The sequence below is a fragment of the Morchella importuna genome, assembly GCF_003444635.1.
Source record: "Morchella importuna strain M04M26 chromosome Unknown Morimp01GS036, whole genome shotgun sequence".
NCBI classification, from domain to species: domain Eukaryota; kingdom Fungi; phylum Ascomycota; class Pezizomycetes; order Pezizales; family Morchellaceae; genus Morchella; species Morchella importuna.
In genome coordinates this window covers 401,656-416,033 of record NW_025763433.1, presented here as the reverse complement: position 1 = coordinate 416,033, position 14,378 = coordinate 401,656, and the positions used below count along the sequence as shown (strand labels likewise).

The 14,378-nt window shown below is 44.9% G+C and overlaps 3 protein-coding genes across 3 annotated transcripts; 2 read left to right on the top strand and 1 right to left on the bottom strand.

Moving 5' to 3' along the window:
• Positions 1-1,196: 1,196 nt before the first annotated feature.
• On the top strand, positions 1,197-5,403 carry LAJ45_09487 (uncharacterized protein; the record flags this gene model as incomplete). Its single annotated transcript, XM_046119030.1, has 7 exons — positions 1,197-1,726; positions 1,796-1,959; positions 2,034-2,328; positions 2,409-2,922; positions 3,239-3,259; positions 3,418-3,780; positions 3,862-5,403. 7 exons carry the CDS (start codon positions 1,197-1,199, stop codon positions 5,401-5,403), a joined length of 3,429 nt encoding a protein of 1,142 aa, XP_045967845.1.
• Positions 5,404-7,575: 2,172 nt separating this feature from the next.
• Positions 7,576-9,138, bottom strand: LAJ45_09486 (uncharacterized protein; the record flags this gene model as incomplete). Its single annotated transcript, XM_046119029.1, has 6 exons — positions 7,576-7,614; positions 7,842-7,927; positions 8,159-8,188; positions 8,594-8,599; positions 8,813-8,877; positions 9,092-9,138. 6 exons carry the CDS (start codon positions 9,136-9,138, stop codon positions 7,576-7,578), a joined length of 273 nt encoding a protein of 90 aa, XP_045967844.1.
• A 1,876-nt stretch (positions 9,139-11,014) lies between these two features.
• On the top strand, positions 11,015-11,756 carry LAJ45_09485 (uncharacterized protein; the record flags this gene model as incomplete). The annotated part of the gene is made up of 5 exons (XM_046119028.1): positions 11,015-11,105; positions 11,155-11,163; positions 11,226-11,279; positions 11,472-11,624; positions 11,704-11,756. The coding sequence occupies 5 exons, from the start codon at positions 11,015-11,017 to the stop codon at positions 11,754-11,756; spliced, it is 360 nt and encodes a 119-aa protein (XP_045967843.1).
• Positions 11,757-14,378: the final 2,622 nt, after the last annotated feature.

Below are 14,378 nucleotides of genomic sequence, written 5' to 3'. Positions count from 1 at the left end.
AAGAATAGACAAAAAAAATTCGAAAAAAAAAAGAACAAAAGTCTCGCTGCGTGCGTATGGCCTTTTTCGACATATAGTAATTGAATGCCGAGTCATTATACCATCCCTATCAGGTACCCCCCCACCCCAGGATCGAACCCATGACCTAACGATGGCCACGGGAACAACCGTCACGGTGTAGTGTTTCCCCCGAACGAGGTGTCTACCCTTAGACCACACCCCGCTCACACGTAACTTAATACGTCGGAAGTCATATTTAAGGGAAGCGAGAGTAAGGCGAGTAAACCCTAACCTTTCGCTTCCCCTTGAGGGATTGGAGTTTGATCATAAGGTATCACTCGGGGGAGAAACAAAGGTTGATAAAGGCCTTTTTTTTTTTTTTTTTTTGTTTAATTCATTAATTGCATGCAACCTTACAGTTATGGCAATACCCCTGAACTACCCGATCTCTTCCGCCTCCTCTCGCGTTTAGCTGACATAGGAAATATATGAAACTACATCGTGTTAACCTATGACAAAGGCCCATGGTGTAGTACGTTTAGCAATTATTGAATGGCGGGTCAGAGTAGTCACAGGCGAGGTTGGTGGTTCTTTTTATCGTATATCTGATGTATCATGCACGTACTTTGTGGATCCTTTGTTGACGTATCTAGGTCGATTATATAATATGAGGAGATGCAGAAAACATATGTACGGAGTCAAATCCCAACAAACCAAGCATGCTTTGAATGAAATACTATATCTTTTCTGATTTATGAGGTGGAGTAGAATACTCGCATTTTCTGTAAAAGAAAATGTGATGGAAAAGTCTCGGGAGAGGTGGTACAAGTACACAGACCAACTTGGTAAACCGGTACGGCCCAGTAGTGCGGGAGAAGGCTGGCAGGGTACTTTAGTGAAAGGTTTATAGTAAAACAAATTGAGATATTACTAGTGCTGTTTCGGCTGTTTGGGTAACACTGGAGCTAGTGCCTGAGAAATAAGGTTGTCGAGGAGGGAGTACTACTCTCTCCCCCGGTAACTTAACCTTTTTCTTCAGCCACCTCTCGTCAAACTTACGCGGACTTCCTCTTCTTGATCTTTGATCATTGATAAGCTCTGAACCATCTCGACTTTTTATCATTGATATCCCTTGATATTGTCGACAGTGATAGGATCCAGCTATCTGCTGCCGTATCATGGAAAATTTGTCAAAAATGGCTGCTGCTACGATGAAGGCATCAAAATCATCGAGGGGTAACAAGAAGTCCGGTCATTTGAACTCCATCCACTCCTTCCAATCCCTTTCTATTACTCCTACTCCACGCCCTCCTCCTTTGCCTGCCCCTACCTTGTCTGCACCCTCTTTCCCTGCCACCCCCTTGCCCGCTCTTTCTCCGCTTGCTCCTCAAGATATCGGTATTCACAGTGTGGTGATGAACCCAATATTTCGTCCAGATCCTTTCGGCGTACAGGCTGTTGTTCCCACTGGTGGTGCTGCAAGGGAGCTTGTTCGCAAAGCGCCGTGGCACCATAAGGTGAAGAATTATATCAGGTCCGAAGTAAGTGATCTCAAGGACCGTACTATTCACGCCTTCTCCGCACCTCATCGGAGGATGGAAGAGCTTCGAGCCAATGCGGCACACCATGAAGAACCTGGAGAATCGGACGAAGACATTGGTACAAGAAAGGCAAGAGCAGTCTCGAGGAATTGGAAAAGAACTGATTTGATGGCATGTTATATTTGGTGAGCTGCTAATATTTCCCTTCACTCATTTCTGATGATCAATTACTAACAGTCTATTTTCCATCTCAGTCTCGTCATTCCTGCCAGCTACTTCAGCTTTGGATCGACCAATTCGGTCTTGATCATTAATGAAGCACTCCATGATTTTGCAATGAGAGGAGAAGTAAGATTCTACCAATATGAGTTGGCGTTATCAATGTTGGATGTATCCAAAATCATTGGGATCATTATCTGTGAGTTTTTTTCTTCCGACTCCTCTATTATCAATTGACTCAAGTAGTATGCCGATAATTAAAAAAAAATGTAGTTGCTAAGCTCACGAATACCCAATCTCGCCCTCTCGCCCTCTTAGTTGCTTCACTAGTTGCTTGCGGAGGAATGGGACTGGCTGCATTTGCTGTGACTTGGGAGTCCTTCAGCGCGGGTACTGCATTGTTCCACCTAGGGAGATCAGGAATTTTACTGGTATCCCAAGTTATTGTTGCTGATACTAGCGACCTGAGCTGGAGAGGCATATATCTTTGGGGTCTGGAGATGAGTTCAATTCTCTGGGTTTGGTCAGCACCGACTGTGGCAAAATATATTGTTGGAAAGGTTGAATGGTAAGACTGGTTTCTCCTACACTTGAACTGACCTACTATTTAAAAAATATTTAAGTTACTAAGGTGTGTTACTCATATAGGAATGTTCCCATCTGGATTTTCTTCAGTTTTTCAATACCGGTCATGATTCCGCCCATTGTTACTACATATATCTTTTACCGCCGGGCAAAACATGGTGGTTTTTTCCCAGCATCAAACCATGTTTATAACCATATCTGGTGGAGTCCGAAAGGATTATGGAGAAGGCTTAGCTTGCTAAGTTGCGAGCTGGATCTTTTAGGGATGTTCCTATGGTCCTTAGGTATGGGCCCTTTAGCTACGACATTATCAATGTCTGAGAAGATGCAAATCGGCATCGGAATGCGGGTGGTTGCGCTGGTCATTGCTGGGTGTTCATTTATCATGTTACTCGCCCTTTGGGAACTATGGCTTAACAAGGGTTTGAAGACAACACATAAAGCACGGAGACAGGCAAGACGTGCTCCTAGAGTTACATGGGGCGCTCTTCCAGGGGAACGTGTAATGATGATGGGGCCCGCTGCACCTGTCGGATACAATTCAATCTCAATGGAACAAGCCGCGGCAGAGTTATCTGTGAGGGTTGCCGAATCGCAGGATCAAGGGAAGCTCAAAACCTGGAGAAAGTTTTACAATAGTTATAGAGAGAAATGTCACCCTCTCTTCCGGGAAAGGCTGTTAACAACGTTTACACTTCCCTTGGGTTGTATGGTTGGGTTTTTGACGAGCTTTGCCATGAAGATCGGGTCTTGGTCCCTCTGGGATCGACTGGAGACTTTACCTATTTCATATAGAATGATTATTGAATCGTTACAAGGAGGTTACGCCCTTATGAATGCATGTTTTCCCTTGTATTCAAAAATATGTCAGTGGGTTTCTAACAATTTTATAGGTCCAGTTTACCTCCTTCATGGTAGGCGGTTTCTTTGTGGGGTTACTCATTCGTTTGAGCCGTACTTACAAGGGTTTTGTGGTCGGTGGGTTGTTTCTTATGATTTGTGGTCTTTTGGTAGGTACACCTTTCCCCTGTTTTTGTTTTCTTTCAAATCGATCTAATTAAAATCTTCGCAGATCTTTCAATCCACCGATGTCTATGAGATTCAAACCTTTCAAATTTTCATGTCCCAAGCCATTACCGGGTTTGGGGCTGGTATTGTATGGACCAGCCTCTTGGTTGGTGTGCAAGCCTCTTGCAAGACGCATAGTGATGTTGGTATGTCTATAGCATTACTTACAACCTCAAATGCACTTGGAGAACTGGCTGCAGGGGCTGTGAAACGGTCTATGCAGGCATATATGATGAACGTACTACCCCCAGAGACTTCGCCAGAATACTTCTTGCGGGCGTTGGGTGGTCATTGGAGTGTTATGCTCATGGTAGCAATAATTGCGGCAGCATTAGCTTTAGTGACGACAGGTGTTGGATTAACAGGAGTATGTTGAACCACTCATAACCAGTCTACATAAAATCGTTTTGTGGTTTATATGAACTATACTGACTATATCGAATGATAGTACAACCTGGACAATGTCAAGCAACATGTATCTGGGGTCGTGTTTGGAAGGGATGATGCCGACCGCCACAACTTACTTGATGAACATGCTAGTTCTCAGACTCTCTCTCCGTTCGTTTCTACCCCCGAGTTGCAAGATTCGCCTCTAAATGCACCAACGTCCTCGCCATCTACGACTCATTTGGACGGAGTAAGGACTACTGAGAACTATAACGCAATTCTTCTACAAAATCGCGCAAGGTTTCGAGGCATTAGCCCGCCTCCACGCCCGAGAAGTTTTTCTGAAGAGGAAGAGGAATCGCTCCCTAAAACTGAGAAGTCTATGGATAAGCAGGAGCGTGAAAATACAGAATGGGAGACCGCACCTTCTGAATCAGCGAAAGCTATATTCCGCCCAATCAGTGATTCATGCACGGCCCTGTCACCACCATCACAGATTCCTGAGAGCTATGGATGTGTATTTACAATGGACTCAGACTTGGAACCGACTTCTCAAGCTACTACCTCTAAGGAGGTTGAGTCTTCAAAGAAACTAGGAATTGATCCTTCACCGCCCCAACAGGCTAATACGGTTGAATGTAGAGGACCAGCTAAGATGAAGACGTTAATCAGCAAAGCCCGGGCTTCCAACGTATCTGAAGTTGCTGAAAGTTCGAGCAGCTGTAATACGCAGTTCTCGTTCAAAAAAAGACCAATTGTTTCAGTACCTTTCGGCCAGAAGGGGCATCTTAGCCCGGAGAATAATATTGGCCTGAGTAATATTACTAGTCTGAGGAATACTATCATTCAGGGAAAAAGTGCGGAAAGTGAGGCACAAGACAAGCCAACCAGGAGTAATTCAACCTCGACTAGCAATAAAGAAAGCTCTGAATCCAGCAGCGCTTTTGAAGAATCTATCGTGGTTAACGGATCTTTTGATGCTCAGACTCCAATTGACTGGGACATTCTCGATGGCATTAGTGCAAATGGCAGCGTTCGCACACCGGAATCTAACTCCTTGCCCGAATTTGGAGATTCTGGGAGCGGGCAAGCTTCACCGTACTCACATGCTGTACTTGGTCTGTCTTCGGATGGGGAACAGGAAATTTTACAGAGATGGCAGTCTTGGGTAGAAGATGGTGACATTTCGGATGTCCCCTCTGAGGCGCGCGAGGCATCTGATGAAGAACCTTCTCTCCCATCTGGTCAGGGACACCATGGGGTATCGCAGATCACTTCTGAGGTTAATGCTCTAACTGTTAAGAACTCATACTCACCTGAGCAATACTTGTCTACAATTGAGGAACTTAGTTCTAAGGCACCGTCCACAACTAATTCCGTCGACATGTCTTTCATTGGAGGCGCGGGTAGTCAGTTCCAAGCACGTCCTCCTTTGGTCATCGGCGTCTTGTCGCCATATCATTCTCAGCCACACGGAAGAGCTGAGGGAGACATGGCCGGCGCAGGCCAAAGTGCAGCTGCTGGTTCTGGACCCAATGGAAAGAGGAACAAAAACAAAAAGAGAGGCATGGGAAAGAAGGAGGGAGTGGCTAATAGCGACTGATCAAAAGTTAGGAGTAGTGGGTGGTGGGGGGGGAGGATAAAAGTTCTGCTTTGAGTGTTCTATTCCTTCGTATAGAAGATGTGGTTTCATTTCCTGGAGAGTCGTTGCTTAGAGTTAGATGGTGTGGGGATCACCGGCCATCACTCGAATAAAAGTGCTTTATGTTTTGCTGTAAACAAAGTCTTTAATTCACGTGAGATTGGAAACTGTGTGAATTCTACACGGGCTTTACTATGAAATCGTTGATGTGTTTTTCCATGTTATATAACATGTACCAAAAAAAGAAAAGAGGTGTTATACAAATCAGAGATGTGTCACTATGGAAATACGACAGTTCTCAGATCGGTGGGTTGAAAGTTACAAGTAGAGGAAATGATCCAAGATATTACTCACGAGTGATATTCTATGCATTACTAGTTTACTTAGACAGGCCAGTATTAGCCTTGTACGTACGATATCCATCCAAGCACTAGCTAGACGAAAAGAATATATTCTCGCATCCAATTCAGCATTCAACACCCGCAAACGCAACAACAAAAAAAGAGCTCCATTATTTGACAAGCATAAATACATAAAATACATACAGAATGAAACAACTCAGTGGGTATACGCATACATGTAGGTGTATGTAGTGATTAATAAAGAGAAGTAGAAGTGTAGAAGAGAAATGGGTGGATATCAAAGGGGTCAGCCCCAAGAAATTAGGGAAGAAAGAGAAAGGAAGAAAGGCACTACTCTGCTCCGGCTCCTACTAAGCAAAAAAGAAAAAAAAGAAAGGAAGAAGAAAACACCAAACGCCCATTACGCAAGGCAAGGCAAAACTAAGCCACACCTCAGCACCTCAAAAAAGTAAAAAAGAAAAGGCTGGTTAGCTATATGTATATAGCCCCGTTCCAGCCCACTCCCCATAACTCCCCAATCCCCAACTCCCCAACCGGCACACTACCACCCCTCCACCCCCCCTCAACCTCCACCTCACTCCCCCACACCCCCTCACAATACCTCGCAAAGATCTTCTTCCACGCGCCCCGCTTCCACCACTCCAGCCGCCGTGGCTTCGCGCAGCTCACGCTCTCACACGTCTCCATATACTCCTCTACGGCAGCGGCGGCCTCCGCATCGCACACACACGCCTTTGTGGCGCAGCCGATGCGCGCGCCGAAGCTGTGGGCGCTGAGGTGGGAGCCGCCCGTGAAGCAGAGCTGGATGCAGGTGTCGAGGGAGGCGAAGCCGGGGGTTGTGGTTGGGTCGATGGCGGGTGCGGAGGCGTGGGCGGGGTGGGGGGAGAGGAGGAGGAGGGAGAGGAGGAGGAGTGGTATGGTGAGAGGACGGCGGTGGTGGTGGAGGTGGTGGAGGAGGTTCATTGTGGTTGTGGTTGTGGTGTGGCACAGCGGCGCAGTTCAGGGCGCGGGGAGGAAGCTGATAAGAGGCACGGCTCGACGTAAGTAGGTGGATAAGCTGGGATCCGGGTAGATCCTGGGATCTTTTTTGGCAGCCTTCTGTTCGAGTTCGTGGGTTATGGCGCTCAGGGCTTTGACTGCGAGTATGGGGGGAGGTCGTGAGAGAGAGAAGGTGTGGTGTTGTCTGTTATGTCTCGCACGCTTCCCCTAGATTGCGAGGACCTATCGTGAGTTGGTGTGGTGGGTGGGTGGAGCTCAACCCTAACCCCGCGCCGTTTCATGCAGAGAATTTTCGGATGTCGGGTGCGTCGGCGCGCAATCCTTCTCGGGTGTGCGTGCAGAGAGTAATAGTTGTGCGAGTTATGCAATGTGCGCCTGGGGATAACCTGGGAGATTTGGTTTGGTTGACGGATGATAGGCTGGGTACCGCGGATGGTGCTTGTTCGGGTCTACGATTTCCGGGCAGGGTCCACTTCCACTGGGTTGTGGTGGGCCCTGGATTGCCATGGAGTGCGGACTCAGCTTGTTTTATGGGCACGATTAGATGAAGGTAATGGGACTCATCAGGAGTGATTACAGCGGGCAGGAGAAGAAGCACTGTTGATGGAGTTTAGTTGAGGGCACCTTCCTTTCGGTTAGCGGTAGCAATTCGCAAAGGTCCGATTTTCTAAGCTCAAGTCTTCATCACATTAAGTCACGTTCTTGGATCATATATTTTGAATTTCTTTTTATTATTTCTATGGATATCGGTAGGCATTGACGGCTAGTCCAATCAATGCCGTACCCCGGTGAACAGGAACCTATACGTATCCTTCAAGAAAATTAGCTTTCATCCAAAATAGACTGGCAGCTTCGAATTAAACAATTGATGGGTATGTTGTGAAGATCAGTTCGAGGAATTCATATTTCACATCAATGAGGACGACATTTTGTACATTGTCATCATCTAAGGTAATACATGCTATTAAACGTTCATCATTTCGACAACGTGGGAGGGGAAAGAAAATGCGTAGGGTAAAAAAATTCTGTTAAGCTTACCTGTTGTTTGAGGGGAAGGACTGCCTCCCGGAAGAGCAGTCCTCTTCCGATGATCAAAAGTGTAGAGCTACATCCTATACTGATAACTGATTGAAATGTTAGCCCCATGCATTTTAATTGTGTTGGGATATGAGGGAAGAGAAAATTTGGGTATGAAGGCGTAATGTCAGACTGTTGAGCTTGATATGTCGTTTGTTCACCATCCCTTTAAAAAGTCTGAAAGTGAAGAAGTAAAAGATCATCATTGTACGCAAGGAAGGAAAGCATTGAAGAGTGTATGATGTGAGAGGAAAAAAAAGGGAGAAGAAGAAACATACCATAAAGGGACAACAGCCAGAATCCGGTTTCTACCAATGGCAGAAAAAGAAAGCTCGCAAATGAAAGAATGTAGTACACGTATAACCACCGGCACCGCTATAGAGAAGCGGGACAGTTTTCTCAACAGAGCACACCACGCCCCATGCCCACGACAACACGATTTACGAATGATTGACTTGTGAGTCGCACACATGGAGGGTAATCTTCCTCTCTTCCAGGAACCCTAAAGCCTGATGACAACAGTAGGGGCAGATATGGAGAGGTTCTTTTTTTCTTCGGGACAGGCCAACTGGGGGAAGGGGAAGGAAAGGGGTATGAGCGAAGGTGTTCGGACGACACCCCGATACAGTCCAGACTTCGTACACCGACCAAGATGTGAAGTACCGATGATGCGTCCGAAGCGTGCACCTTCGCTCAATGTGGTGGGCACATACCTAGATCTTCAATGAGGTAATATTAGTAACGATTATTGACGCATTGAACACGAGGAAACAAGTGTGAAGGGTATCATTTGGAGTCAGAGGCTGCAATGATGTCTTCAAATAATTTCAGACAATGTAGATAAGATTAAATTTTATGTTCATCACACAAATGTGAGCAAGCGGAATGAGGCAATGAATGGAAGTGGGGTTGACGATATGGAGTGTACTCACAATTTATTTCATAGCGGGGGGTAGGGATCTTGTCGTGCGTTCTTGATAGAGAAAGCAGCGAGATTCTAAAGGAAAGACCGTTAGCCATGATCTTCTCGTCACATTAATGTCATTGGTGTTTCAAAGACATAAGAAAGCGGTAGTTCAGGAACCATAACGCATAAAATTTTAGACTTCATCGAGTAACTCAGAAGTAGAAATTGTTTTATGTCTTCATCATCCTACCGTACGGGACAGGGCAGGCGGGATGATGAACAAAGGAGAATGGATGAAGCTTACCTTTCTCGAGGAGAATTGAGGATGGAGGCGGTCCAATTGATGAACATTGATGCATGATGTTGGTGTGGGTGACAGATCTGTGGGGGAAAAGTGTTTGCGATGGGTGTTGTGCAAAAAATCTTTTAAAGCAGGCGGGGTTGTGCGTACCCTAAGCCCTAGGCTTGAACAGATTTTTTGGCCGCTTTGACCTTGGCCACGCTAAAATCGGGATCTTATCGTTATCTGCAAAACCAACCCATTTAGTTTCTCTCAAGAGATCACTCGCTTTAATATACTGTGGCCTAGAGTCGCGAACAGCAAGATATCGGCTCCGCACTGTGTGTGATCATGGAGAAGAGGGGGAAATGAGCCGTAATATTACAATAAATCACTTATCGTGTGGTGACTGAGAAGACCTTGTTTTGGCTAAGGTAAGCCTTGTTTTTTGTGCTGTTCTCGGCATGCTACATTAGAATGGGCATATTAAGGCAACATCCTCTAGCTCTTCGCGCTTTTCAAACTCATCCCTTGATTCTCGGCCCCATCCCAACAGTCTTTAATATTCTTCATAAGACTATCTCACAAAGCAATGTCAGCTACAGGAATATTTCTCACCGGCCGGGTGTCTTTATGTATAGTGTTTGTGCAAACATGCCTTAATCTAGGAATCAAACTCGTAAATATGGCAGAATCCACTAGGCTCTTCAAACAATCTATCTCCGGCGTTCCTGGACTCGAAATCCCCACTGCACCTCGCCAGCGGGCCTCCATCACTTCCGTATTATTATAGGTACCGATTGGCACTGCACCTTTCATAACTCCATAAGCAAACCACAGAAATATCTAGCCTGCTATTGAAAAAGGCCCGGGGGGTTGGGAAGGTTCGCCGCAGATTCATGGTTCTTGAGGATCAGAAGCCTCTAGACCCTCTCAACTTTTATCAAGCCCTCGGCCCCGACGCGAACATACATACCAAAATGATATAGCTTTTGATATATTTTGAACTATAATGGGGGACAAATGATTTTGGAACGTCAAAATCAAGTTTAAGCGTGGGAATGATCTGAGAGTGCGATAAATAATCCTTCTATAGTGGATATTCGGGAAAAGCAGGGATCGAAGATGTCTAGATGTGATGACGACGCTCTGGCTTGATACTACATGTAAGAGATAGGTCATTATTTTCTAAAGCGTATAACATGGGATATATATGTATGTAGGAGTAGTGCATATTATATAGTCCTTTTAGAAGCTGTAAATAAAGCGTTTCGAAGGAGAATTTATTGACCAGCTCGGGTGGAGATAGGCTTAATTAGATATGTGGTCATAAGCAAGCCAAAAATGATCATAAAACAGAGAATACACCCCGAAGGGTGAAAATCCGTACATGTACGTATTGGTATAGGGGAGACCTCACAGCGTGTGTAACAAGTCTTTGTGCATAAAAGAATTAGCTAATCCGATGGCTACACTAAGACCGCCCTTCCCGAATTTGAATATTCCGTCTCTCGATGCCGAGGACCTATCATCCATTGCATGCGCACACTTACGATCTATCAAATCCTGTTTTAAATTTGTCATCGTCGACAATCATTCCTCGTCTTTAGGAATGCCTCCCAGCCTTTCAATTCCTCGTCTGAAGGAGCACGACTATTCTCCATCTAGAAAAGGGACTATTAGGATCTAGGACAAGCGAGCAATTGTCCCCTGTATGGTCTCGGTGCGGAATTGAGATTTCCGCTCATATGCAATATCAAATAAGAGAGACATGACGTTGCCTTGAGTATTGAGGTAACTTTCTGGGTTTTCTGACTTATCTCTTATGGGTTTAACTAACGTAACTCCTGACTCATAGTTATATTAGTTGATAAATAGTCCCAGAGCGTCGGAGAGAGACTGAAATCTTTGGCTCTCCCGCCTTGAGTATTATAATACTCGTGAGACATGCCCACCCACTATGATGATGATCCAATACTGACGTTCAACGGGCACAGCTGTTTTCAATTCCCTCTATTCGCCCAAAAGGGAATTGAGGGTGGGTTGCTTAGTTGAGATTCTCTGACGCGGGGATAGAAGATTCGAAGGTTTGCAGAGTAAGTTGAAATCAATCTTTTGACACTAATTGTCTTAGCTGTCGCTGATACCCTTCATCTAGGACATAACCTTAAGTTTTATCCGTGGGGCCGAACATCGCCAGGGAGGCGTAGATGTCCCTGCGATTCCTCTACCAATCTTCATCCGAAATTTAGGCGGCGATTTAGAGTTGAATCTATTACACCAACGTTATGAGATTGCTTAAAATCGACACATACAGATTATCGGTCTTGGCCATGGTGTGATATGTACATCATTACCGTCAATTGACTTCCTCATAATAAGAGAGACGTGGGTTGTCTCCTAGCACTTCGAGAGCAAGAGCCAGAACCCAAGAACACCTGGGTGTCGTCAACAACTCTCGGCACCAGATTCATCAGAGCGGCCGCAGGAACACTAGACCTAACAGACCTGCTTAAAGCTAGTCGGTTGGGTTTCTTTCGACTACGAGAACTGGAAGGTATATATATTGAATACAATCTTATATTCTATAATTCTGTAGATCGATCCGTGCTAATAACTAATATTACTGAGCACAGGCGAGGATAGTAAGTTGGAGGGTTGGCGTTGGCGGTGCTTCTATGGCCTTTGATGGCAGGGAACTCAGTTAAGAGAGATCCATGTTGTCTTCATTTCTTCGATTTAGGTTTCTGTCAACTAAATATCAGGAGGTATTCCAAGTGGACGTTTGGGGGAGGGGGCACATACATGAGACGACAATTTATTCTGGTGTTTGTGTCTCTGTTTGGAGGAATATCAATTCTATTAGAAATACCTGTTATTTGTAGTTATTGGATTCTTACACGCCGACGTTAACAAAAATAATGATTGACGAAGAAGCTAGAAATATCTATTATCAGAGTAAGGGAGAAATTTACTCGTTGGATATAATTTCCAAGTTTTGCCATACCACTCCAGGAAACCACACCCATTCCTTGGACAATGCTCGGGATTGATCAATATGGTATCTTAAGCAATCCATGATTCGTTCCCATCTCCATTTGGTGAGTAAAGCTCTGTATTCGACCTCTTCAAAGAAGTGGAGAAATATCGGTGGTCGCAAGAGATTCAGCTGCCAATCTCGTCCAGGAACGCAATTTATCATTCGTCATGATTATTATGGTAAGTAATTACTTCTGCTGCCGAATTGCCAATTGTAACCATAGAAATGTCTCTTTTTCAAAACTTCCTTGCCGTAGCCTTCAACCGGTTGGATGAGCCCAGGACATAATACATGGCCATGATGAAGCACCTGAAAATTAGAACGATGATGTATCGTGCCTGCCGCAAAGAGCTTGACACGAAACTCTGTAGCCCAGTAAAAATGATATTTTCGTTTGATGCTGCTTTTGGTTTCATTATAGTGGCTAATGGGTAGAGCGAAGCCCGGTAGACTAAACTCGGACTGGGGTTGGGATGATATAATGGAATATTGAGAGCACCACTATCGGAAGATAGTTTTTACGGTAGGAATATGACAGATACCATAAGGTTTCGGGGCTCGAGCCTCGGCTGATGGATATTGAGGATGAGTACAGCCGCATTCGAAAAGTACTGGCACCCTACTATATTGAGTCGTTCATGAATTGTGGCCCACCAAAAACCATGGCACTCGCGCATACTCAACTTATTGATAGGTATGACCGCAATAGAGACATTGCAGCTCTCTCTGGCAATTGTCTCGAATATGAGAATTGAAAAGCAGAAAGGACTGCCTCGTGAGTTTGGCTCGGAGGTGCCAATACTTTTCAAATGCGGCTGTACATATATGTACTATGCACCTTATCCGAGAGCAACAATATGCGTTCTGGCCCCTTCTCTGTCTGTTATGTAGGGATTTAGTTAGTTAGATTTTTAATTGATGTTATTGATAAGCTAAATCAGATAAGATACTAGGATGGTGTAGGCATTATTTACTTCTATAGTAGGTATAGCGTCTTTGTTGGGCAAACACTAAGAATTAGTACCCAAAGCAACTCCGGTACTGTCCCTACACAACTCAATCACATACCTATGATAACTACACTCAAAGACCGTAAGAGATGTTATATATAATATCTATTAATCCACGTTTTGCTTTCTTTAGATCCGTCTCCTCACATAGAAGCCCACATAGATCATCCTCAATTCTATATGGAACACAGGTATTCAGCTTCCAATGTCAGAAGGGTAAAGAAAAAGCTGATGTTGCACTAGTTTTGGTGTGTTCATAATGCCTTGCGAGTGGTGCAGTTGACTACGATCTAAGTTTTACTTCCCCTAGCAGGCACCAATAGAAATATTAACAAACACACCCTCAAAAGTTTTAAACTGGGGGATATGAGAAGCATGGATTACTAAATACGTACTCTACGCCGGTGGACACTGGGTCCGATGCAACCAGCAAAAGCATGAGCCGCAAATGGGAACGAGAAGTTTATGTCCAACCAGCCTGCACAAACCAACCAGAATGTAGGTACATTACCATAATAGGATTGGGAATTCTTCATCATCCCCGGCGGTAGGAGCAGGTACTTATACTTAGCTAAACATTCGGGCCTCCAATTATTCATTGATGCTAGTATGTACTCGGGCGTTCATTAAATGGTCGGATATCGTTGCAACCAAATCCCTACTAAGAATTCCGACCATTTAATGAACGCATGAGTATGAGTCTTTAGGCACACCATACGCATAGGTATTGGGTGCTTAGGTGATCCTTCAAAAATGTTAACTCATAGGATGATCCTCATAGAATAAATAGTAAGAGTATTAGGGTTCTAGATACCGTGTTTCTGTTTCTCTCTCCAAGGCTAGCTTTGAGCGCAAACTTTGGCCCACCCGAGTCCTAAACCTGTTCGTGGTGGGTACTCCCGCGCAGAGCCTCGTTGAACATAGGCGGGGATTACACAAAGTAGAGGTACCGGCAGGTAGCCAGGGTAGCTACATACCGTATGAAGGAGCTATCGCTAGAATGTGACTGTAGCTTCTAACGGTCGGTCAAAGCAAGCTTCCACTACACTCGATTTCATATTCTGTTTTGTTTCTATGTATTTATTTACCTTAAGCGTTCCATTTTCTTCAACTTTCCAGCATTGAAAGCGGGTTGATCCCCCTTCCCTGATAGGTAAACATGGCACTAGTATCATCCAACCAGAGCGAGTGTGCTTCTAGAGTACGAACCGCAAACGCCGCAAGGCGTCCACCACAGGATGTCAGGCCTGCACAAGATCAG